Source organism: Tachysurus vachellii, chromosome 15, assembly GCF_030014155.1.
Source record: "Tachysurus vachellii isolate PV-2020 chromosome 15, HZAU_Pvac_v1, whole genome shotgun sequence".
Lineage (NCBI taxonomy): Eukaryota > Metazoa > Chordata > Actinopteri > Siluriformes > Bagridae > Tachysurus > Tachysurus vachellii.
This window is the reverse complement of record NC_083474.1, coordinates 22,373,231-22,400,284: the sequence shown is the minus strand read 5'-3', so window position 1 is coordinate 22,400,284 and position 27,054 is coordinate 22,373,231. Positions and strand designations below refer to the sequence as shown.

Here is a 27,054-nt window from a genome sequence, read left to right as displayed (position 1 = left end):
GTGCTCACGAGGGCTGCTGCTTTCTATCCACCACATCGATAAGTATTCACGACACTCACTACTTTTTTTCTCCTGATGCCGATAAAATAAAACCGTGACAGCAGCTTCCTCCCCCCACCTCAAATATCAACCACAACCGGTTTCTCTTTTACAGCCAAAAGCCACCACTGAAACCTAAAGCAATCTCGGGCCTGTCAGTCCTCGTACTCCAGAGCTCTGAAGGACCAAAGATGAGAATTTAGAAAGACGTGAAGCTTCTGTGGAATAAAACCAGGCAATTTTCTTTGACAACATTACCTTGAACGCTTGGAAATAGCATTCTTTTTTTTTTTTTCTTTTTTAACCATTTAACCCACACGGCCTGTAGTGGGTGTCAGTGTTGCCGATGACAACCGAGACAAGCGTGCTGATTGGATGGAAGGTGGATGAATGGTGCTTCTGACAACTTCCTGTTGCTGTCAGGGCAGTGATATAAGGTGACGGATGATGACGGTGCGACTTACCAGACATAACTGAAAGAGGAGAAAAGAAAAAGAAAGAAAAAAGAAAAAAGAAAAACAACACGTGATAGATGAGTAAATAAATCATAATTGTCATGAGGCAAAATGAAATGACACAAGACATCACACGGTATAGCTGATACACAATGAGGAATGAATTAAACACGAGTGGTCGTGATGCTAACGACAAACATTTTCCTATTACAACTGTTTTATTTCTTTTATACCATAGAGATTTATTTTCATCTGTTTATAATTATATTTAATATTATAGTAGCTATAAACAATTTCAGCTCGTTGACAGAACATTTAAGTTGGACCTTTAACCTCTGACACTGGAGACTCCTTCCATAAATGTTAAATAAACAAATGTCTCCTTACAGAATCTTTACCAAATCAATTATGATTCATTTTCCAGTCAGAGGCCAAAGAAATGAAATTTAATTCCTCCTGTTTTTATCGTGTCCATGTTGATGATTGAACGTTTTTGTCATGTCTCAGTCCACAGTGGTGTTAATAAGAAGCTCATATGAAAATACACACTCAGGACCTTTTTTTTAAAAAACAATTTGTAATGTTTCATCAGGATTTCTGTTTCATCTACAATACAACAGTTTGTTTTTTTCCACACAAACGTTTACATCTTCAAAGTAAATGTTGATATCAAACCCATTTCTGCTCTCTGAGATGCTCCAATAGTGTGATCTTGAATCACCACATTCTGACCAATCAGATTTCAGAACTCGGGGTCACTGTGGTATAAAGACGTTGAGACGAGTCTTATTTGTGTTCCTGTTTTTTTTCCACCATAATGAAAGTGAATACATCTGGAGTTCATCCAACGTTCAGTGATGTAATGAATTAAATCTTGCAAAACTAGACTCAAAAGCCACTTCAACATTTTCTAATCTCTTATCTAATCTCTGAGCGTTCGCATGCTGGATTTCACACCGGCGTTGTTCATTTGTAAAGAGGTTACAGTGAATAAATCTGTGAACAGGCAGAGACGTGAAGAGCCGAGCGGCTTCGTGTGAATCGACGCAATTCTCCTGTGTGTGAGGTTTTTTTGGTGAGTTTTCTCGAAACATTCCCCTCTCCCCTTCCTGTACAAGCCTCATTAACACGGCCGCTCGCAGGACTCTGGCTTTCCGCAAATAGATCAGCTCTAACGACTAAATTACCAGAAGAGGAAGGCCTCGTTTGTAACCCTGCATTATCTCTTCACGGCTAATTTTTTATTCCGAGTCGTTCGTCCACGTGAATAACTTTATGCTCCGTTCCAAACAAATGCAAATCTGCCCCATCCAGCTGAGCGTTACCCGAAATAATCCACGACACGCACCATTTCGTGAACAGAATCTCCACCTGGGGCGATTTTAGTAAATGAGGTATCTGACGATGGCTTTTTTTTTTTATTAAACGTGTCCGTCGTTTCAGACATGTAAAAAAATAACGCGGTGATTGTGGCGTGTAGGAAAGCCTCGTAACCGGAGCTGGAAAGGAAAAGAGAAATTTCACGCTGGAGGGTTTAAAAGCACAATGCTGTCATTGTTCTGCGACGTCGCAGTAAAATACTCGCTCTGCACTGTGCTGAATGTTTACTGTAGAGCGAGAGCGCAATAGTGATGATTTACACAATGATCCCAGTGTCATAAAATCTATTTGAACAGTTATAAAGCCATCAGGAGAATTGTTTGTGTTGAGTCTGGAAGGCATCTCTACATTAAATCACAGAGTCAGAGCAGAAGTACGAGGCTTTTTATTCATCCTTTACGATCTAAATCGCAGAGACACAAATTATTATTCATCGTCTTTTATTAGCCCCGAAAGACAATTCCTCTCACTCTTCTATTTCTTAACTTCTCTTCCCAGGCTGATGGCATCAGAATAATGTTAAATGGGAGTGAATCCCTCAGGGCTTTAGCGTTCTTAACTGAACCTCCCGACGGACGCTTACACACCACTTCCTGTTCCAATCGGTGCATGGACGCCAAGCTTATCCTATTATCTCTTCCTCAGAGGAGCTGGAGCAGAGCTAAAACCAATGCCATGAAGTCATGTGGGAGAAACCAGACTCACAAAACATCTTATTGTTTATCTTCATTAGGATGTTACAGTAACAACACGCTTCAAACCTCTCTGGATGAAGCGATTATCAGTTCATGAGCATCAACCATTTCCAAAATGATTGGCAACTTTTAGCAAAATGAGATGATAAGACCTGATAGGTGTGACTGAATATTGTTTCTAAGAAGGGTGCCAATAATTATGGTTTTAATTATGAATACTGGTTTAAAATGAAAGTGAGTATTGAAGGTGCTGGACGTCTCACCGTGGACGGTGAGGGTGGCCGTGGCTTCTGCCTTCCCCATCATGTTCTCCGCCAGGCAGGTGTAGGAGCCGGCATCGGCCGAGCTCAGCCTCTTCAGCTTCAGGGTGTGATCATCACGGATCTCGAACCTGAGAAACACACACACATATTCTCATTGAAACACTAACAAACACCGTAACATGACATCAAAGACCAAAACTGCTCTCAAAAAAGAACGCTTAACATACATTTAAATACAACATTCAGCATCTGCAATGACACTCCAAGTGGAACAACCCAAACACTAACACTCTCAATTCCTAACAGATCATCAGCAACACTTTCAACAAAACACTAACATTCTTAAATGAAAAACCAGGAAACACCTTAAAACCCAAAGACTATATCATTCATATACTCAATAAATCACCAACTTTTAGTCAAAAAAACACAGCTCAAAAACTAACATGTTACATAAACACAGACTCCATCAAACACTAACATGTTACATAAACACTGACTCCATCAAACACTAACATGTTACATAAACACTGACTCCATCAAACACTAACATGTTACATAAACACAGACTCCATCAAACACTAACATGTTACATAAACACAGACTCCATCAAACACTAACATGTTACATAAACACTGACTCCATCAAACACTAACATGTTACATAAACACAGACTCCATCAAACACTAACATGTTACATAAACACAGACTCCATCAAACACTAACATGTTACATAAACACTGACTGTATCAAACAAACACTAACATGTTACATAAACACAGACTCCATCAAACACTAACCTGTTACATAAACACAGACTCCATCAAACACCAACATGTTACATAAACACTGACTCCATCAAACACTAACATGTTACATAAACACAGACACCATCAAACACTAACCTGTTACATAAACACAGACACCATCAAACACTAACCTGTTACATAAACACTGACTCCATCAAACTCTAACATGTTACATAAACACAGACTCCATCAAACACTAACATGTTACATAAACACAGACACCATCAAACACTAACATGTTACATAAACACTGACTGCATCAAACACTAACATGTTACATAAACACTGACTGTATCAAACAAACACTAACATGTTACATAAACACAGACTTCATCAAACACCAACATGTTACATAAACACTGACTCCATCAAACACTAACATGTTACATAAACCCTGACTCCATCAAACACTAACCTGTTACATAAACACAGACTCCATCAAACACTAACATGTTACATAAACACTGACTCCATCAAACACTAACATGTTACATAAACACAGACTCCATCAAACACTAACATGTTACATAAACACAGACTGCATCAAACACTAACATGTTACATAAACACAGACTCCATCAAACACTAACATGTTACATAAACACAGACTCCATCAAACACTAACATGTTACATAAACACAGACTCCATCAAACACTCACATGTTACATAAACACTGACTCCATCAAACACTAACATGTTACATAAACACTGACTGTATCAAACAAACACTAACATGTTACATAAACACAGACACCATCAAACACTAACCTGTTACATAAACACAGACACCATCAAACACTCACATGTTACATAAACACTGACTCCATCAAACACTAACATGTTACATAAACACTGACTGTATCAAACAAACACTAACATGTTACATAAACACAGACACCATCAAACACTAACCTGTTACATAAACACAGACACCATCAAACACTAACATGTTACATAAACACAGACACCATCAAACACTAACCTGTTACATAAACACAGACACCATCAAACACTAACATGTTACATAAACACTGACTCCATCAAACACTAACATGTTACATAAACCCTGACTCCATCAAACACTAACATGTTACATAAACACTGACTCCATCAAACACTAACATGTTACATAAACCCTGACTCCATCAAACACTAACCTGTTATATAAACACAGACTCCATCAAACACTAACATGTTACATAAACACTGACTCCATCAAACACTAACATGTTACATAAACACAGACTCCATCAAACACTAACATGTTACATAAACCCTGACTCCATCAAACACTAACATGTTACATAAACACTGACTCCATCAAACACTAACATGTTACATAAACACAGACTCCATCAAACACTAACATGTTACATAAACACAGACTCCATCAAACACTAACATGTTACATAAACACAGACTCCATCAAACACTAACATGTTACATAAACACAGACTCCATCAAACACTAACATGTTACATAAACACTGATTCCATCAAACACTAACATGTTACATAAACACAGACTCCATCAAACACTAACATGTTACATAAACACTGATTCCATCAAACACTAACATGTTACATAAACACTGACTGTATCAAACAAGCACTAACATGTTACATAAACACAGACACCATCAAACACTAACCTGTTACATAAACACAGACACCATCAAACACTCACATGTTACATAAACCCTGACTCCATCAAACACTAACATGTTACATAAACACAGACTCCATCAAACACTAACCTGTTACATAAACACTGACTCCATCAAACACTAACATGTTATGTAACACTAACATGTTACATAAACACAGACACCATCAAACACTAACATGTTACATAAACACAGACACCATCAAACACTAACCTGTTACATAAACACTGACTCCATCAAACACTAACATGTTATGTAACACTAACATGTTACATAAACACAGACACCATCAAACACTAACCTGTTACATAAACACAGACACCATCAAACACTAACATGTTACATAAACACTGACTCCATCAAACACTAACATGTTACATAAACACTGACTGTATCAAACAAACACTAACATGTTACATAAACACAGACTCCATCAAACACTAACCTGTTACATAAACACAGACTCCATCAAACACCAACATGTTACATAAACACAGACTCCATCAAACACTAACCTGTTACATAAACACAGACTCCATCAAACACCAACATGTTACATAAACACTGACTCCATCAAACACTAACATGTTACATAAACCCTGACTCCATCAAACACTAACCTGTTACATAAACACAGACTCCATCAAACACTAACATGTTACATAAACACTGACTCCATCAAACACTAACATGTTACATAAACACAGACTCCATCAAACACTAACATGTTACATAAACACAGACTCCATCAAACACTAACATGTTACATAAACACTGACTGTATCAAACAAACACTAACATGTTACATAAACACCGACTCCATCAAACACTAACATGTTTCATAAACACTGACTCCATCAAACACTAACATGTTACATAAACACTGACTGTATCAAACAAACACTAACATGTTACATAAACACCGACTCCATCAAACACTAACATGTTTCATAAACACTGACTCCATCAAACACTAACATGTTACATAAACACTGACTGTATCAAACACTAACCTGTTACATAAACACAGACTCCATCAAACACTAACATGTTACATAAACACAGACTCCATCAAACACTAACCTGTTACATAAACACTGACTCCATCAAACACTAACATGTTACATAAACACAGACTCCATCAAACACTAACATGTGACATAAACACTGACTCCATCAAACACTAACATGTTACATAAACACAGACTCCATCAAACACTAACATGTTACATAAACACTGACTCCATCAAACACTAACATGTTACATAAACACAGACTCCATCAAACACTAACATGTGACATAAACACTGACTCCATCAAACACTAACATGTTACATACACACAGACTCCATCAAACACTAACATGTTACATACACACAGACTCCATCAAACACTAACGTTACATAAACACCGACTGCATCAAACACTAACATGTTACATAAACACCGACTGCATCAAACAAACACTAACATGTTACTTAATTCACTAACAAAACATCAGTATAAAGTATCAATACTGTGTCTAGATGAAGACTACACAAAACATCAACATTCTCTATAAAGGACCAACATGGTTGATAAAACACCAAAACACACCATCAAACACCAAGAAACACTTTAAATCTACATTCTCCATTTAACACCAACACCATACAAATTCACCAAACACCAACATCAACAAATACCGTCATTCTCCAGAACAAAAGCTAATACATTTCCATTAAAGTACAACATTCTTCATCAAACACCAACAGTGAGCCAAAAACACAAAACACTTTCAACACCAGCAATCGCAATCAAACACCAAACTCCATCAATCACCAAGAAATGTCAATGATGAAAGACCAAGATGATTCGCTGGTGTACAGATAGATACGACATACTCGTTAGCCATACTGATGATGACTAGATGGGTAGTTAGTTAACATTAGTAACCTATTCAGTATTTAGTCATTTAGTGTTTAATTCATAAAAATTAAGTAAATATATTAATAATAATAATAATAATAATAATAATAATAATACAAATATTTGCCAATGCAATTCAAAGCCTGCAATAGACTGAATGTAGTTATTACTGATTAAAAAATACTTTATTTTATTTATTACTAGTAAAAGAAAAACACAAACACACACACACACACACACACACACACACACACACAATATCGTACCGTCCCTTAGGCAGGTCTCCATCCTCTTTCCTCCAGCGGACGGTGGGGATGGGGTCTCCCTGAGCCTCACACCTGAACTCCACACTTTGCTCCACCAGAACCGACTGACTGCTTGGCTTGCGCAGGAAACTGGGTCGCTCTGTGTCCACACACACACACACACACACACACACACACACACACACACACACATCTGTATGAATGAGAAGTGCTTGTATCTGTACAGCTTCTTTACACTCTGTTCTTCATTTCATCTTCATCAGCCAGGACATGTTTTTTCTTCTACATTTATAGCAGTACTCTCAATGTGGTCTCTCTTGTACAGTTTAGGGTGCGAGAGGCAACTTAACTGCTCTTAAAGAACGGCTAGTGCATCATTCCTCCATGACGGAGAGTCCAACTATTCTGTACTGCACAAAGCCCTTGTTTAATACCACTAAACTGCTGTGTTCTGGATTCTGATTGGACAGAAGGTAAAGCTACAAGTCCCAGGCGCACTTGTTCTAATACGTTACCGTTTCTATGGTAACAGCTGGTTTATGAGAGCTTGGCGATGTTTATGGAAGGAGTCTCCAATGTCAGATGTACGTCTCTCTGTAACATGAACGATGTATAAAGTAATGACGAAATTGAATACATTTTAAAATAAAATCATTACGGTTTAGATTACGAGCTTCAGCTAATGTGTGTGTCTTTAAGAGATTTGTCGATTTCCTCATCAGGACAAGCGCAAACTCGTAACATCTGGATCTTTTCATGCACTCCCTCACAGACTGATACATTCTGCGGTGTGTGTGTGTGTGTGTGTGTGTGGGAGAGATTGTTCCTCTGCATTAAAGCAGAGTTCAGTGAGATCTCACACTGACTGGTTGCTAAATTAAGCTCAGAGTTTTGCAGCATGACTCTTCTCCTTTGTTTCCCACAACTTTAGCTGAGATCTTCCAGATCAGCAGGAGTGCCGAGTCAACGAGAAACCTGCTGCTTTTACATTGACAGCATTTAGCAGATGCCCATATCCAGAGCGACTGACATTTTTAATTCATTTTAACTGAGCAATTGAGGGTTAAGGGCCTTGCTCAGTGCATGTGGGATTCGAACTCACAACCTTCAGATCAATCCAACACCTAAACCACTAGGCTACCGCATCAACACAGACATCTTTGAATGATTACGTTGATAAAAATAAGACCCACCCAGCACAGTGAGCTCGGCGATTTCGCTCTCCCGTTCTCCCATCATGTTCGTTCCCACACACACATACTTCCCTGCGTCGCTCTTCCTCGTGTTGGTGATCATCAGCTTCCCGCCTCGGATCTGTGCGGGAAATAAAAAAAAGAGAGTTCTTAAAGTCTCTGTATGTGACATGATCATTTCAGTGATATTAAAGTGCAGTTTCATTGAGGACTGTGATTCATTTCCTGCAGCAGAGGTTTAGTTTATATCAACACTCTTGTTCAAAAATACGTAACAGTTTCCATAGCAACATTCCCGGAAAAACACCTAAAAACACAAACACTTGCTTTCTCAATGAAACACAAACACCTTAAAACCCAAACACTAACATTCTCAACATAACACTAACAAACACCTTAAAACCCAAACACTATCAAGACAATAAGAACAGGAAACATAATTTGTGGACATTAAATAAAACCATAAATGGATAAAGTTGTCCTTCTGCGTGTTTACAGTAACCCAACTTCATCATTCCTTTATTAGTTTTCTATAAGAACATGATACAGAGGGTTTTATTTCTCGTGTGTGTGTGTGTGTGTGTGTGTGTGTGTGTGTGTGTGTGTATATGTGTGTGTGTCTGTGTGGGTGGGTGAACTTATATGTTCCCAAGGATCTGATTACAGGTCAAGGGGCACTTCTTTGTTCTGAAGCACTCATGAGGGCACTCTTTTACCTGAATGCAACACACACACACACACACACACACACACACACAGTGAAACTGATCGGTGTATTAGAGGGACCACACGGTGAGACTCAGCAGGGTGGGAGCGGTGTGTGACGGCGGTGTGTGATGGCGGCGTGTGACGGCGGCGCGGAGACGGACCTCCTACCCTCCTGCACTTCAGCAGGTCAGCATGTGGGCTTGCTTCGTGTCTCACTGTGTCACGTCTCACTGAGTCTGAAACTGCTCTCACATCACCAGAGCTGACAAACCACCAGGCCGGGAAATAAAAATATCAGCTACTTAACCAGAAACGCTGATCTAAAAACGGCACAATTTATGGCACTGTGATGTTCTGAAGGTGGAGAACTTCACCTGGTGTATTCGAGCTCATTAAACCTGCGGCACTTTCACCGTTATCACACACAAGCTGATTATTTCACACGACACAATACCACATCACTTTTCTTTCCTTTACACCTTTATTTATTATTAACACTCTGAGTCATACTTCACCTTCAGCAGGATTTTTCTGAATTTTGGAGATTTTACATATTAAAAAAAAAAACACTATTGAGTTCAAAACAAAACAAAGACACTTCTAAGTTCCTGTGAGACAAAACTAAGACAAAAGCGGACAATGACCAAAAGATTCTACTCTCCTGACTCTTCTGTCATCCTGCTTCTAGTGAAACTGCAGTGATTTCAAAGATTTAGAAGATTTCTTTGTTTTAGAAATGATTCCTGAACGTAATACGAACACAAGGGGCGCAATACGGGAGGGACGAGGACGGGACGGGATGCCGCTCGAGCGGAAGCCACGTGGAGCCTCGTCTTTAATATTAATATTGATGAATATAGCTGTTAAAATAAAAGGCAGGAGTAAAGCTGAAGTGAAGAGGAGGAAGTGTGGGGAGGTTATTTAAGGCACCCTGTCGAGCTGGAGAGGGTTTTGAAGTGTCATCTAGTTACTGTTTGTTTGAGTGGATTAAATGGCTCAAGGCTAACAAAGCAGAGAGAGAGAGAGAGAGAGAGAGAGAGAGAGAGAGAGAGAGAGAGGGAAAGAGCAAGAGAGACAGAGAGAGAAAGAGAGATAGAGAGAGAGAGAGAGAGAGAGAGAGAGAGAGAGAGAGAGAGAGGGAAAGAGCAAGAGAGACAGAGAGAGAGAGAGCGAGAGAGAGAGCGAGAGAGAGAGGGAAAGAGCAAGAGAGAGCGAGAGAGAGAGAGAGAGAGAGAGAGAGAGAGAGACGGCTGATTTTTATGTTTATATCAACACTCTCATTAAAGTACATAACCGTTTCCATGGCAACATTTGATGAGAAACACCTTAAAACCCAAACAAGCAAACCTTCAAACCCAAACGCTAACATATAACACTCAACGAAACACCAACAAACACCTTCAAACCCAAACACTAACATATAACACTCTCAACGTAACACCAACAAACACCTTAAAACCCAAACACTAACATATAACACTCTCAACAAAACACCAACAAACACCTTCAAACCCAAACACTAACATATAACACTCTCAACGAAACACCAACAAGCACATTAAAACCCAAACACTAACATATAACACTCTCAACGACACACCAACAAACACCTTCAAACCCAAACACTAACATATAACACTCTCAACGAAACACCAACAAGCACATTAAAACCCAAACACTAACATATAACACTCTCAACAAAACACCAACAAACACCTTCAAACCCAAACACTAACATATAACACTCTCAACAAAACACCAACAAACACCTTCAAACCCAAACACTAACATATAACACTCTCAACGAAACACCAACAAACACCTTCAAACCCAAACACTAACATATAACACTCTCAACGAAACACCAACAAACACCTTCAAACCCAAACACTAACATATAACACTCTCAACGAAACACCAACAAACACCTTCAAACCCAAACACTAACATATAACACTCTCAACGAAACACCAACAAACACCTTAAAACCCAAACACTAACATATAACACTCTCAACGAAACACCAACAAACACCTTAAAACCCAAACACTAACATATAACGCTCTCAACGAAACACCAACAAACACCTTAAAACCCAAACACTAACATATAACGCTCTCAACGAAACACCAACAAACACCTTAAAACCCAAACACTAACATATAACGCTCTCAACGAAACACCAACAAACACCTTAAAACCCAAACACTAACATATAACGCTCTCAACGAAACACCAACAAACACCTTAAAACCCAAACACTAATATATAACACTCTCAACGAAACACCAACAAACACCTTAAAACCCAAACACTAACATATAACGCTCTCAACGAAACACCAACAAACACCTTAAAACCCAAACACTAATATATAACACTCTCAATGAAACACTATCAAACAGCTTCAGCCCGCCGTCTGAACATGGTGTTACCATAGCAACACTACTATATTACAATAACGCATTCATATAAACCTGTGATTTGCAGTTTGCTTGATTTTTCTTTCTAGTAGAAATATGCAGCATGTTGTAGCAGTTTTTGTGGTGTACGATGTGTTCACACCTGATACACGGTCTTAACAACCGGCTCGACAACATTCACCCCAAGTCATTAAGATAAGACGTGCAAATTGTAACTAATCCTAACGATAGTCTCCTTCAGGAGCCCCGAGCTTCTCTAAATCCGCTGCGTTTATCCGCTAAGTGTTGAACTGAATCTTCGACTCGTTCTGCCAGCAGTCTGATTAAAGTTAACACGCCCCGGAGCTCCTGCTTAATCCTGTATAAATAAATGAATAGAACCTCTATATCATCAAGGCCTCTCCTTTCTTCCTTCATTTCTCTTTCTTCCTCCGTGTATAAGAGAAAGAAGACGGATGAATTCGTCGGCCCTGTTCGGATCGCTCTTAATTAAAAGAAACTAATTGGTGGCCCGGGTTCAAGTGCTGCGTTTCATCAGCAAAGACACTTTTCAGACCTCGACGTGTTGCTACAGCCAACTTTTACTCCCGATGAATGCGTCCTATTCATTCATTTACGACGTCTACGCCGCCGAGACACACAGACACACGGCGTTTGAGAAACGGTTTCAGGATCGTTCCACCATCTGTTAAAATGAAACACGACTTTACTTCACCGCTTTACGTTCCAGAAGAGGTTCAGTAACTTTTCTTTGCTAACGAGTGACTAATTAATTCTGGCTTGGAAGTGGGAATGTTAAGCTTTCACAGTGTTATGGTTGTGGCTGTTGTTGGAAATGTTAGAATAACAGATCTGGTAAGTGACACTGCTAGAATAAATAAGGTGTGTAATGTATTTATTTATGGGAAGAGCGGTGGGCGATGTGGGAGATCACAAGATATTTTCACGTCACATGGCATTTATCACGATATTTCAGTGACAGCAAAACAAACCATCTACTTAAGAAGAAGAAAAAAAAGAAACAGGCTTTTCTACAGTGTACTTAAACTTATGATTAAGCATAGTACACAGTTTCTTAGAAAGAACACGCACACAAACACACCACACACACACACACACACAGAATGAGAAGTTTGAAAAACTAATGAATAATGCTACAGTGTAATTCTCAAATTTGATTGGTCAGGTGTCCAATATAACAGCGTCTATAACACAAACCTTAATTTAATATAAACTGATACTAACAATAAGCATATAAGTATTGTTTTTTTCTTTTAAACAAGCAAATATCAGCTCACTCTGGTCTATCAGCTCACTCTGGTCTATCAGCTCACTCTGGTCTATCAGCTCACTCTGGTCTATCAGCTCACTCTGGTCTATCAGCTCACTCTGGTCTATCAGCTCACTCTATCTCACGTTTACAGTACATACAAAACTCGGCTGCCAGAATGTTAACCTCCAATAAAAAATCTGCCCATATCACCCCTATATTATTTGATCTTCACTGGCTGCCAGTCTCATCACGCATAAAATATAAAATCATACTGCTCACTTATAAGGCACTAAATGCCCCCCCCCCCCCCCTTTTAAAGGCTTAAGACCCACCTTTTCAACCTTCACTACCAGTAAATGGATATATATTAGGAGTCCTTAATTTTTCTGAAATGTGGTGTATGTATTGTGTACTATGTAGAGTCCTATCTCTTGTACTGTATGTTTTTGTGTTTAGTCCTGTCTTCTGTTATTATCTTATGCAGCTGCATGTGATCTTTCGTTCTGGGCAAATGTCCGACGAATATGTATATGTATGTATATGTATGAACCTTCGTCCTGGGCAAATGCCCGACGTATATGTATGTTACCTTGTAAAGCGTCCTTGAGCTTGGGAAAGGCGCTATATAAATTAAACATATTATTATTATTATTAATAAATAAAAACAAAATGGTGGTGTGATGTGGTGAAGTTTTGTTGATAGGCGACAGAAAAAATCGAAAGTTTGTGTGTGTGTGTGTGTGTGAGAGAGAGAGAGAGAGAGAGAGAGAGAGAGAGTGAGAGTGTGTGAGAGAGATAGTGAGAGAGTGTGAGAGAGAGAGTGTGTGAGAGAGATAGTGAGAGTGTGTGAGAGAGATAGTGAGAGTGTGTGCGAGATTGAGATAGTGAGAGTGTGAGAGAGAGAGAGAGAGAGAGAGAGAAAGAGAGAGAGTGTGTGTGAAAGAGAGAGAGAGAGAGAGAGAGAGAGAGAGAGTGAGAAAGAGAGAGAGTGTGTGTGTGAGATAGTGAGAGTGAGAGAATGTGAGAGAGAGTGAAAGAGAGAGAGAGAGAGAGAGAGAGAGAGAGAGAGAGAGAGAGAGAGGAAAGAGAGAGAGTGTGTGTGTGTAAGAGAGAGAAAGAGAGAATGAATGTGTTGTGTGTAAGAGAGAGTGTGAGAGAGTGAGAGAGTGAGAGAGAACGAGTAACAGGTAAAGGAACATCTGTAAATTGTTGCTATAATCTGAACTAAAGCGGCATTTACACATACAATGTTTTTTAGCGCTCAGACTCTTTAGTCTATGTACTAAGACTGGTTGCCATAGCGATAACTTTTCACGGTGGGTGAAGAAACCTGTGTTTGAGATGCAGCATGTACTATAGATCATGTGACCTTTACTGTCTTCACTCCCATTGGCAGAGTCACTGCACCGAGTCTGTCCGTATTTACACACTTTACTCAACCCTTCTTGGCCTTGTCACGTCGACGATACGGACACGCCCACATCTTGTAGCTAACGGTTACCGTAGCTCATAGTAGAAGTCGGCGTATGTGTGAACTACGCATTAAAGATTCATCGTCGGAGCTGCTGCATATCTCTGGGGTATAAGCAGAATATCAGACTAAGTGTGTGGTTATGAAAATAATCCACTTCAGTGTAGTAAGAGTAAGTTGGATTCACGGCGAGCTGCGTCACTCCACCCTGATACAGATTATTTTCATACGGTCTGTCTGCGATGTTATTCCTGACATAAATCATTCAAATCAAAACATATGACGAGATTTTGCAGATATTTTCCTCAAAAAGATTAAAACAAGATGAAAACATCAGAAAAGGAAAAAAAGGGTTTTGGAATTGCAACTAAACTGAGGTTTTCTCCTCGTTGACGTTTTTTACATCTTGAGATGCTAGTTAGCTAGAACCAGCGTAACTCATGACCCAGGTGACTGGGATGACTTTAAGTGTATGTAGTGTGATAAGTGTGCTCCATAGATGTGGCTCTGTACCTGTGAACAATTATTTCAGCTCATTTTTAGCCCAACAATGTTGTAGGGAATGTGAAATACTGTTGTGAGTCTATATGTAACACAAATTTTATTGTAGATGAAAAATGCAAATTTTCTTCACAAACGCTTGAAATTTTGCACTAATGTTTCGTCAATGAACTAGAAACTTAAGCAGCATTTTAGGAAAACTGGAGATCGAAGATTAAAATGTACTGTGTACTGTGTACTGTGACAGTACCTAGTGCATTCGATTCAGTACGTACTGCATTTGATTCAGTACCTACATAATTTGATTCAATAGGTGCTGTATTCAATTCTGCACCTACTGTATTCGTTTCAGTACCTACTGCGCTCAATTCAGTGACTTTTGCATTTGATTCAGTACCTACTGCATTCAATTCAGTACCTACTGCATTCAATTCAGTGACTTTTGCATTTGATTCAGTACTTACTGCATTTGATTCAGTACCTACTGCATTTGATTCAGTACCTACTGCATTTGATTCAGTACCTACTGTATTCAATTTGGTGACTTTTGCATTTGATTCAGTACCTAGTCCAATTGATTCAGTACCTACTGCATTTGATTCAGTACCTACTGCATTTGATTCAGTACCTACTGTATTCAATTTGGTGACTTTTGCATTTGATTCAGTATCTAATGCATTTTTCAGTACCTACTGAATTTGATTCAGTACCTAGTCCATTTGATTCAGTACCTACTGCATTCGATTCAGTACCTACTGTATTCAATTTGGTGACTTTTGCATTTGATTCAGTATCTACTGCATTTGATTCAGTACCTACTCCATTTGATTCAGTACCTACTCCATTTGATTCAGTACATGCTGCATTCGATTCAGTACATGCTGCATTCGATTCAGTGCCTGCTGCATTCTTCTTTTCTCCTGCTGTACAGTAGTGTACTAGGGACGTTTGGAGAGGTCTAAATGAACGCGGTCTCGTACAATAAATGCAGCACTCACTGTTATACGTTCGTCTCTGTCATCTACGTTCACGCCGTCTTTTTTCCAGGAGATGGTGGGTTCCGGGTGTCCACGTGGAGGCTGACACTCCATCACTGCCGGTTCTCCGGCTGCCACCATCACATCGCTGGGGTTCTGCCTGAATTCATCACGGAGAACTGCAGAAATAGAAGAAAGAGAGAAAAAAGATTCAATAAGAGATCTCATGAGTGTAGCTGCTAAAAAAATAATATTTATTAGCATTAGCATTTGAATTAGCACTCAGTTTGAGATCTCTGGGATTTAGTGTTATAATAAGAAGCACAGGATGGAAATTCCACAAGTTGTTCAAGTTGTTCTCAAGTTACCAGCAAAACAATTCATTGATCCTCTTGTTCTCAGCGTTTTGGTTGTGAAGTGCAACTCATTTTGTAAGCCTTTTGGGTAGAAACACATGGGGCAGTTCCACATTACACCCTGGCACCTTTTCAGTTCCATTTTTTCCTGAGCTACTGTTTCTTGGACAGTTTACAGGAAAAGCCACACTTACACCACCGACTGTTGGCTCTACAGCATGTGAAACTGAATCTTAACTAAACTTTCAAACACAATTTATGTAATACGAGGAAAATTTACATCTTGAGGCATTTGAGCCGTCTTGATTCGGCGATCAGGTACATGCCGGCTGTCCTACTCGAGAAACTCGTCTGTTTCAGTCGTGAGGTTAATTGTTTATTTGTCTCGCACACGTTTGAGACAAACAGAGCAAAACTGGAACATTCCTAACACGGTAAACAGAACAGGACGTCTTATTATTATTTATTTATTTTTTTTTAAATTCGCAGTATTTCCTCGAGCTCTCCTGGACTCGCTCCAATCTCTTCCGTCTCTCTGACGATCGCGTGTCTCAGATCAAAGCGAGACGTAACCTGAACTCCTGACTTCCTACAAATTCCTTCGAGCCTTTAAGCACTTAATTGGCCATAAGATCCCACTTTCTACTGCTTGTAACCGCACAGCAGGTTCGGCTCTCCCAGAGTTACTTTAAATCTGGGGGAAAAAACAACCTTAAAACGTAACAGCATCCGAATCTCCGTCAAAGGGAAAGTGTTTGACGGAATCAGCAGGAAAATTGAGCCTTCTCTGCTCTCCTTATCTCAGTTTATCCTTAACATTCTCCTTTCTAACTCAGGTTTATAAATAACAACAGGCTTTCTCTTGAACCTAGATAAGCTGTTTAGGAGAAGCCTCAGCTCCATTAACAGGATTTTCATTTAGCCACGAAGCTTAGGAAACACTTGCTGTGATAAAAACATCTTACGATCTAAAACAATTCATTTTATTTAGTGCCTTTGACGTGAGACGTCTTTCCTAACGTCCCTAAGGAGGAGCCATTTGGAAAAACATCCAGATAAAATCTACAGGATCCAGGTGAGATTATTCACAAAAGGAAAAGTCTTTGTTTGACGGTACAGTATATAGGGACCAAAATAGCCTTTATTCAAGTCACAATGCGGTGGTCTGAGAAGGAGAACGACGGACAAATCTGTGTGAAGGACCCTCTCTGTTTGGTGTCGGCTCCTGCACTGAGCTCTCATGTAGCAATACGGCGGTTATAAACTCAGTGCGCTCACGCTGGGACCTCACTCCCTCCTGCTGCTCTCATTACAGCAGCATTCCTCCACTTCACCTCTCCTCTCTGAACACGACAGATTACTGAGACAAGAGAGGGAAGAGAGGGAGAGAGAGAGAGAGAGAGAGAGAGAGAGAGAGAGAGAGAGAGAGAGAGAGAGAGGAGATAGAGAGAGAGAGAGAGAGAGAGAGAGAGAGAGAGAGAAAGGAGATAGAGAGAGAGACAGAGAGAGGAGAGAGAGAGAAAGGAAATAGAGAGAGAGATAGAGAGAGAAAGACATGTCTTACCTGTTATATAATATGCCATATTTTTGTTTTAATAAAAAACCAAGTGAAAGGGCTGGAGAGAGAGAGAGAGAGAGAGAGAGAGAGAGAGAGAGAGAGAGAGAGAGAGAGAGAGAGACAGAGAGAGGAGAGAGAGAAAGGAGATAGAGGGAGAGAGAGAGAGAGAGAGAGAGAGAGAGAGAGAGAGAGAGAGAGAGAGAGAGGAGAGAGAGAAAGAGAGAGGAGAGAGAGAGAGAGAAAGACATGTCTTACTTGTTATATAATATGCCATATTTTTGTTTTAATAGAAAACCAAGTGAAAGGGCTGGGATTCGATCCTATGTATTGATGCTTTGTTGATTTCCTTCATGTTAGTATCATAATTTACTTGTATTTGTAAAACTTACATAAATCAGCTTCTGACACGAGAGACAAACTTTCCCTCGTCTACAGACACTGTATCTGTTTTACAGACTCCATCATGTTCCCTTACTGACACGTCCCCAACTCAGGAACTCTGAGCTCAAAAATAAACTTTCCGGTGGTGTTCATATACATTAAGCTCAAACAAAAAACATAAATAAATAAAATCTTTGGGACGTGAGTTAAATGCACCACCAACGTCTCGAGTGTGTATAAAGGTAAAATCGCAAAAAAAAAAGGTTCTCGAGTATCAGGTATCTGTCTGAGGTGGCGACATTCCAGGATTTTACAATTCCCAATAAATAAAGAACTCAACAGTAAAGCTCACCACCAAGTCGTGGCCTAATGGTTAGAGAGTTTGACTCCTAACCCTAACCCTAAGGTTGTGGGTTCGAGTCTCGGGCAGGCAATACCACGACTGAGGTGCCCTTGAGCAAGGGACCAAACCCCCCCAACTGCTCTCCGGGCGCCGCAGCATAAATGGCTGCCCACTGCTCCGGGTATGTGTTCACGGTGTGTGTGTGTGTTCACTGCTGTGTGTGTGTTCACTTTGGATGGGTTAAATGCAGAGAACGAATTCTGAGTATGGGTCACCGTACTTAGCCGTATGTCACATCACTTGTACAAACTCCACCGAATTTTCAAATGACTATTAATTCTCAACCAAATGATGCTTGAAAACGGTAATAGAACAGATTCCATGATGGATCATGAGTCAGAATTGCAAGTTTGACATTAAACATTTCTGGTCTTCTTTCTAGCTTTGGATTTAACCAAGTGCCAAGAGTCAAAAGCACGGCAGTTGCATTAGCAAGGATTAGCAGCAATTATCTAACAAATGCACTCTTTCTTCTCACATGTTGTTACAGAAAGGAAACAGATATCGACCTCTAGCCTTGCTCATACTCAAGGATAAGCGTCAGTCCTCCCAGGATTGTCTCTGGTACTTCAGCGGTGAAATTAAAACCAGACGCAAACAACCGTCAAAATCAAAATGAGATCTGCCTCACTGAGGCTCTAACATTAATAAAAATGAAGACAGAATACCACACACAGACTGGAGTTGCTTGATCAAATGAGATCTGTTCAGAGGAAATGAAAAGATTTCTCCAAGCATCCTCTGAGGTCTCCTGCTGTATTCCACTGGAGCCACCCGGGGACTGGGGATTTGCTCGTGAACACATCAAAACCCAATGCTGGCCCTCGTACAGGGAGATTTCTGGGCCTGGACCATTTCCATTAGGACAGAGCTCACCCTTGTGAAGGGTTGAAAGAGGACAAAAGGACCAGAGAATGCAGTGTCTTTTTGAAAAGTATGCTGTAGAACCGAACTTTGTATGAACCCGCTGAATCGATAAGCTCGCTGGTTTGGTGAGTCGGGATTCAGATTACGAGTTGACTCCCGAAATGCCTTTTTGCTCCAGACAAGAATGCCTCTGTCTTGCTAAGCACCAGTGTCATGGCTAAAATATGCAGAGTCATGAATAAAGTCGGGGCACTGGGATTAAAAATAGTGTTAAAAAAAAAACGATCTGAATTTTTGGATTCCTTAAATGTAATCGGTCCCAGATGTGACCCCTGGTGCACTCCTCTATTTTTTTTCCCTGAAATTTTTCAGGTTTCTGCTAAGCACAAGACAATGCAAAGAGCATAAAAAAGGGCATCTGTACAGTATATCTCTCTTCAGTTGCTGTCTACAGTGATGATTAAAACTCTCTAAGCCGGCTCAGCTGTCAATCAAATAAAACCTTTTTGATTCTGTTTCAATTCCTCTACAAAAGATGGAAAAGCATCTGTACACATACTATATCATCAGCTGCAGAGAACAATCTCTGCATCCATCGCTTCAGACCAAATGCTCTCTCGTACGTAGCTCCATCAGGTGTTCCGCTTGACGAGCAGCCGAGCAAAACCCTAAAGCATCAAGATTTCTAAAGAGTTTTGTTACCAGATCCAACAGGTCCTACTGGGAACCATTTCAAAAAGTGACCTCTTTGTTAAAGGGTACAACCCACGAGTCCATAAGCTGTCTAAATTTTCTGTGCGTTTGGTTTTTTAGATGGTTTTCAAGTTTAATTTTTCAAGGAGGTTCTCCAAGGATCCTTTTTTTTTTTTTAAAAAAAAAAAATTAACCCCTCAAAAATGAACCCCTCAGTTGAAGGATACTACATAGAACCTTTAAGGATTAATCCGAAGGGTCAGCCAAGAAATCCATAAGGAATCTAAAGATAATATGTGCATAGGGTTCTTGGATATCTTATGAATCGAGTTTTCCAAAGCGGTTCTCCTCGGAGAAAACCGTTTTGAAAACTGAACCTCTTAGGTGAAAGGTTCTACATAGATTTATCCAGAGAAGCAATCGTCAAGGCAAAAAGTTAGATTCATTGGAAGTTCAATAGCTCTAGCTTTTCAGAGAGCTTCTCCTACAAAGGTTTTCTTAACATAAAACCCTCTGGTGTAGGAATCTCTTGGATAACCAAAAAAAAAAAAAAATTCTAAAACATCTCCATTTTTCAAGAGTGTAGCATTGTCTGGATGGTTACCACTTCCAGCTTTCCAAGGATGTTCTACTAGGATTTTTTCCAACCAAGAAACTTTCTAAAAAAAAAAAAAAAAAAAAAGTTCCCCCAGAGATGCAACCAAAGAACATCTTTGGATGGTTACCAGGTCTGGCTTTCTATTTTGTGTTTTTTGGTTTTGTTCCCTGATTCTTTTTTTCCTGGCATGTTTATGTTCCATTTCAAAGAGAACCCTTGGGACATAATGTGTTAACCCTGTTCTCTACAATCACGGCACAGACATGGTTATTCCGCATAGTGCGACTCTTCCTCTGTGCAAGACAGAACAATGTGGAAAGTGTTGAAGGGTCTCAGAGGTAAAAATGTAAGAAAAAATCAATAAATAAATAAAACGAGTGCAATCCTGGTCGATGATGTCATCTGTTTTACCTAAGAAGGGTGCGTGTAAGGATACCAGCCGTAGCTACAGTATAACGGCAGTGACAATGTTAGGCATCTGGAGCTGGTGTAAACATTACTCCATATCTCAGCTGTGTGGAAATAAACAGTGCGTGACAAACTAAACGGAGGCAGAAACACAGTACATGATACTATGCTAGTTAGCCTGCATCTGCCCTGCTTAAAATTAAAGTGTAACGTGATCAGGAAGTTCAGTAACACAAATAGGCAGACGTGTCGACAGACGTCTAAACAAGGGCAGAACGACTGTTTAGATAAAATGTACAAACCTTAACCACGTCCCAAACTTTATATCTTTTATTAAATGTCACCAGTTGTCCAAATACTTACGATTCCCACAGTGTGACCCTACTGCATGTACAGCCATGTCTGTGTTCTACATAAAGCTTTTCAACCCTCAAGTACATGTTCTCATGTTTGGTTATTGTTTATACCTTAAAACTTAAAAAAAAAAATAAAAAGAAATCCCAAATGATTGGTAGCTATGATTAACTTGATTTGTAGCTATTGCTATAATGCAGGAAAACACACTCGCAGATGACGGATCACAGATTTTACACTAAGAGGATGCAGACAGGAAATGGATGTACATCATGAAGTCTTCATGAATACAGGGTTTTTTTTCTGTGAGCGCTTTCTGAAAGCCTTCAATGATGAGATTGATGCCTTGTCACCGAATAATGCACAACATCTCCATTCTGAAATCCTCCCTACATTCTAACACTAACCATATCACCTCAAATATCTCTCTCTCTCTCTCTCTCCTTTTCCATGAGCTGTTATTCCTGAGCAAACCTGAAGAAATCAAACAGCTGCTAAACAATTTTACCGCTGTATGCTTTGCTTGGCAAAGATGAAGACAGGAGTTTCCTCAACTATCCAGTTATCTCACAGCGGTAAACCCCGAAATTTACCACGTAACGTACTTCATCTAGTTCACTTCATCTATCCTACCTGTATACGACCAGCTATAACACAATGTACATTTGGAGAAGAAAAAGATACAAGGTTCAAGGTTCTTTAATGGTCTATAGGAAAATTGTGTGCTCTCTGTATCCTAAAAAGGCTTCCTACTCTTACTAGTCTCTATATAAGACATACGCATTAATGTTACTCACAGACAGACAACGAAAAACCCAATATAGGTTCGAACTTTTAAATAAAAATGTCGAAGTGTATAGGTGTTTTTTTGGATGTTTGATCGGTCTGCCTTAACAATGAGGTCCTCCAAGAAGCTTTTTAATTAAGGTTCAAATCCTTCAAAATCCTTACAAGGTTTTATTTAGAATCTCTAAGGGACAATCAAACAAAAGAACCCCTAAGGTAGATCTAAAAAGGTTCTGCTTGAAATGATTTTAGGGAAGCCCTGTGTTGTAGGACTTCATATAAAACCATTCAGGGTTCTCCTAAAACTACAGGTTGCAGGTTTCATAAGTCTGTAGGATGGTTAACAGATCTAACAGGTCCAAAAAAGGTTCTAACCGGATCCTTTGGTGAAAGCGAAGAGCTCTTCTCTCTTGTAGAGTTCTCCTTAAAGCATTCAAGGGTTCTGTCTAAGAGCGTGGGTTTTTTGGATGGGTAATGGTTCTAGAAAGAGGGTCAAACAAACGTTTTCTATGAATGAAATGCCCTTTAGGTTTGACCTAGAACCTTTACACGGACGACCAAAGAACATCTTAAATTTCTAAAAAATGAGAATTAATTGACTTGAGAAAGCTAGAACCCTGAAACTTCTAAAGAAATCACCCTGAAGAACCACGGCGCTGATGTGATGGCATTGCTTCCAGATTGCTGTGAGGTATTGGGACTGAAACTACTTCATATAAATAGTACGATTCACCAAAACATCTGCAGAATCGCACATCTGGAGCCTTCTCAGAGGTCCAAACGTGGAACCCAAACCAAGAGCACGACAACATCGACAGCCAGACGATGGAACACATGGAAACATTAGCAGAACTCCAAACTTCACAATGAATTATGTGGAAAATCATCAAAGGTCCATTAAGGGAGCGTCTTACAGGAAACAGTACCTGACAGCTGAGCACAGAAAGAGAAGCCTATTCACTCAGGTTCTGTGCGTCCATCAGTAAAACCATAACTCTCAGCATGAAGGCGGTGTTGTGTGTTTGTGTGTGTGTGTGTGAGTAGGCTGGTGTGAAAAAGAGAGGTGAGATACTTCCTTGGCACGTTCAGGTTCTAAATATACGTGCTGAAGTTTCAGAGAAAGAACAAGCCGAGGGACACGAAGCTCTCTGAGGAGGAATATTACAGACTCCAAGACGAGAAAGCTGCTCCTGATGATAAGCACTGAAAAGCTTCATCGGGATTAGCAGCTTGGACCGAGTGGAAAAAATAAAAAATAAAACACTCTTTAGTGCTTTAGCTCTACTGTTTTGGAAACAAAACAAATCGTAGGTTTCATAAAAAAACACTTCTATTCGCTCTGCTTTAGCTTAAGGGGAAATGTAACAAATAAATTAGATCATGTCTTCAGTACCATGTCGTGTTCATACCACAATCAGCTGCTGCCACTTTTAGAAGAGTTCTTCTACATGATTAATGAATAACAGTGGATTCAACAGCAAGGAAATGAGAAGGATTGATGAGTAGAGTTGTGTAACCGAGGGTCTGACAAGACCTCGTGTACTTACAGAGAACATCACAGCTGCGGAGCAGAGCTGAGTGACAGCTTCGATTAGCTGCTGCACAAATCCAAACAAGTCTTGTGTGGCAAAGGTGAAGTACGAGAGGAAAGAGAAAGAAAGAAAAGAAGTGCTGTGTGGAACCCGAGGCGTGCTGATGAGACCAGGAGCTTCCCTCAGAGCGGGTGATGAGGAAACGCATCAAGGGAATCGTATCTGAGACTCTAAACAAAGTACAAACTGTTCGAAACTGGTCTTTAAAACCGGTTTATTACTTATTCGTGTCACACTGGACTATATGATACGCTACGAAAGAAAGAAAGAAAGAAAGAAAGAAAGAAAGAAAGAAAGAAAAGAAGGAACAGTAGAAGAAGAACATGGGAGAACAATATGGTAGTTGATAATGGTCAAGGATCAAACTGAAAGAAGAAGAAGAAGAAGAAGAAGAAGAAGAAGAAGAAGAAGAAGAAGAAGAAGAAGAAGGAGGAGGAGGAAAGGAAGACGTTTGTACAAGTAGGACAATAAAACAAGAAGAAGAAAAGAAACAGGACAATAAACAATGGCAAATAAAACTACAAAGAAGAAGGAGGTAAAGAAGCAGAAGAAGGTGAAAAAAGAACCCACTCTGGATGCGTTTTGGCTGCTGTGTGATAGAGTCAGGATTCGAGTGGTGTGAGACGTCAGCTATCAGTTACTGAAGTCAGCTGAGGGTTAAAGGTCACACTAAGACAATTAAAGCCACAGCTTCTCTCTGCAGGAAGCTCAGAACTAACAGGCATCAGATGTTCTCCTAGGTCACAGTGCTGATGTACTGAAAGCTGACCTTCAGCTCATCCTGCTGAGACACTGAACTGCACCTCCAGCGTGTGAGAACCGAGACGAGGAGCCGCACAGTGCTCGGTTACTCTGCACTAACAGCGTTGTTACAGAAACCTTACAGAAACCTTACAGAGTCGTTACAGAGTCGTTACAGAAACGTTACAGAAACTTTACAGAAACGTTACAGAGTCGTTACAGAGTCGTTACAGAGTCGTTACAGAAACTTTACAGAAACGTTACAGAAACGTTACAGAGTCGTTACAGAAACCTTACAGAAACGTTACAGAGTCGTTACAGAGTCGTTACAGAAACGTTACAGAAACGTTACAGAGTCGTTACAGAAACCTTACAGAAACGTTACAGAGTCGTTACAGAAACGTTACAGAGTCGTTACAGAAACGTTACAGAGTCGTTAGAGAGTCGTTAGAGAGTCGTTACAGTGTTGTTACAGAGTCGTTACAGAGTCGTTACAGAAACGTTAGAGTCGTTACAGAAACGTTACAGAGTCGTTACAGAGTCGTTACAGAAACGTTAGAGTCGTTACAGGGTCGTTAGAGAGTTGTTACAGTGTCATTACAGAGTCGTTACAGGGTTGTTACAGTGTCGTTACAGTGTCGTTACAGTGTCGTTACAGAGTCGTTACAGAAATGTTAGAGTCGTTACAGAGTCGTTACAGTGTCCTTACAGAGTCGTTACAGAAATGTTACAGAGTCGTTACAGAAACGTTACAGAGTCGTTACAGAAACGTTACAGAGTCGTTACAGAGTCCTTACAGAGTCGTTACAGTGTCCTTACAGAGTCATTACAGAAACGTTACAGAGTCGTTACAGGGTTGTTACAGAAATGTTACAGAGTCGTTACAGAGACGTTACAGAGTCGTTACAGTGTCCTTACAGAGTCGTTACAGTGTCGTTACAGAGTCGTTACAGAAACGTTAGAGTCGTTACAGAGTCGTTACAGAGTCGTTACAGTGTCGTTACAGAGTCGTTACAGCATCTGAACCCCAACGTCCTCAACACAGACATCAACATCACTGCCTTCTGTCACCACACAAGAACAAGAAGAAAAGAAGAAGAAACTTGGAGAACAGTAGGTAGAGGAAGAAGATGATAAGAAAGAGAAGGAGGAGGAGGACAAGGAGGAGGAGAAAATATAGGAAAAACAAAATACAAAAGAAAAAGAGGAAAGAAGAAGAAAAGATACAAACAAGTAAACAAAGAGAAGGAAGAGGGGACAAAAATGATTGTGGTAGAAGCAGCACGGACGTAATGAAGTGAATGAAGATGAAAAGAGAAAAAGTGAATAAGAAGAACAGAAGAAGGAAAAAGAAGGCGGAAGAACAAAATGATTGAAATGATGATTTTTTTCGGTGGATGGAAAGGACAACATGTGCAAGAGGAGAAGAAGTAAACTGTTGCTGTTGTAGAAACTTCATGTCGATGGTGTAAAGCTTCTAAATGTCACATGTTCATGAGATCATCTGCTAGAAGCTGCACGTGTGTTACGTTAATAACCGTCAGCGTCTTCCTCAGTGCAGCGTTACTCACAGCATCTACAGGATGTTTCTAAGTTTATGTTTTAACAGCGTAAACACTTCCTTCCATCTGGACAAATCTGACTGCAGAGCTTTCAGTGGACTCTGCGTATGTCTGTGTGTGTGTGTGTGTGTGTGTGTGTGTGTGTGTGTGTGTGTGTGTGTGTGTGTGTGTGTGTGTGATGTGGTGAAGAGAGTGAGATCTTGGCAGCAGATCAGCCACATGGACAGGAAACATAATCCAGCCTGTTTTAGTGTTTCAAACCACTGAGGGGCTGCAGATGGAACAAGGGGGAACATTAGAGAGAGAGAGAGAGAGAGAGAGAGAGAGAGAGAGAGAGAGAGAGAGAGAGAGAGAGAGAGGAAGTAACAGGACATCTTTCAGGCTTTCGTCATGGCCACTTTCATTCACCACACAACACTGTACCACGTCTTCTCTCTCTCTCTCTCTCTCTCTCTCTCTCTCTCTCTCTCTCTCTCTCTCTCTCTTACTCTCTCTCTGTCTCTTCTGCGATCTGTTTTCCAGCCACGGACAGACTGAGTGTGGAGTTGAACGTAGAGCAGAAGTCAGGAAGAACTTTAACACTCTGTGTCACGCTGTTATGGGAAGATGTGTGGAATGATGAAGCTGAGGAACTTCTCACTATGAAGCTGAGGAACTTCTCACTATGAAGCTGAGGAACTTCTCACTCTGAAGCTGAGGAACCTCTCACTCTGAAGCTGAGGAACCTC

At 40.1% G+C, this 27,054-nt stretch overlaps 1 protein-coding gene across 2 annotated transcripts in view; it reads right to left on the bottom strand.

Moving 5' to 3' along the window:
* robo1 (roundabout, axon guidance receptor, homolog 1 (Drosophila)) overlaps window positions 1–27,054 on the bottom strand; it is a 193,826-nt gene that overhangs the window by 39,925 nt on the left and 126,847 nt on the right. The window contains exons 3-7 of one of the 2 annotated variants that reach the window (XM_060887640.1): window positions 16,049–16,206; window positions 8,675–8,795; window positions 7,482–7,620; window positions 2,833–2,960; window positions 504–512 (exon numbers count right to left, since the gene is read on the bottom strand). In XM_060887640.1, coding sequence (XP_060743623.1) covers window positions 504–512; window positions 2,833–2,960; window positions 7,482–7,620; window positions 8,675–8,795; window positions 16,049–16,206 — 555 coding nt within the window. Of the gene's footprint in view, window positions 1–297; window positions 335–503; window positions 513–2,832; window positions 2,961–7,481; window positions 7,621–8,674; window positions 8,796–16,048; window positions 16,207–27,054 lie in introns of those variants that run through there. The other variant, XM_060887639.1, reaches the window with a different exon arrangement.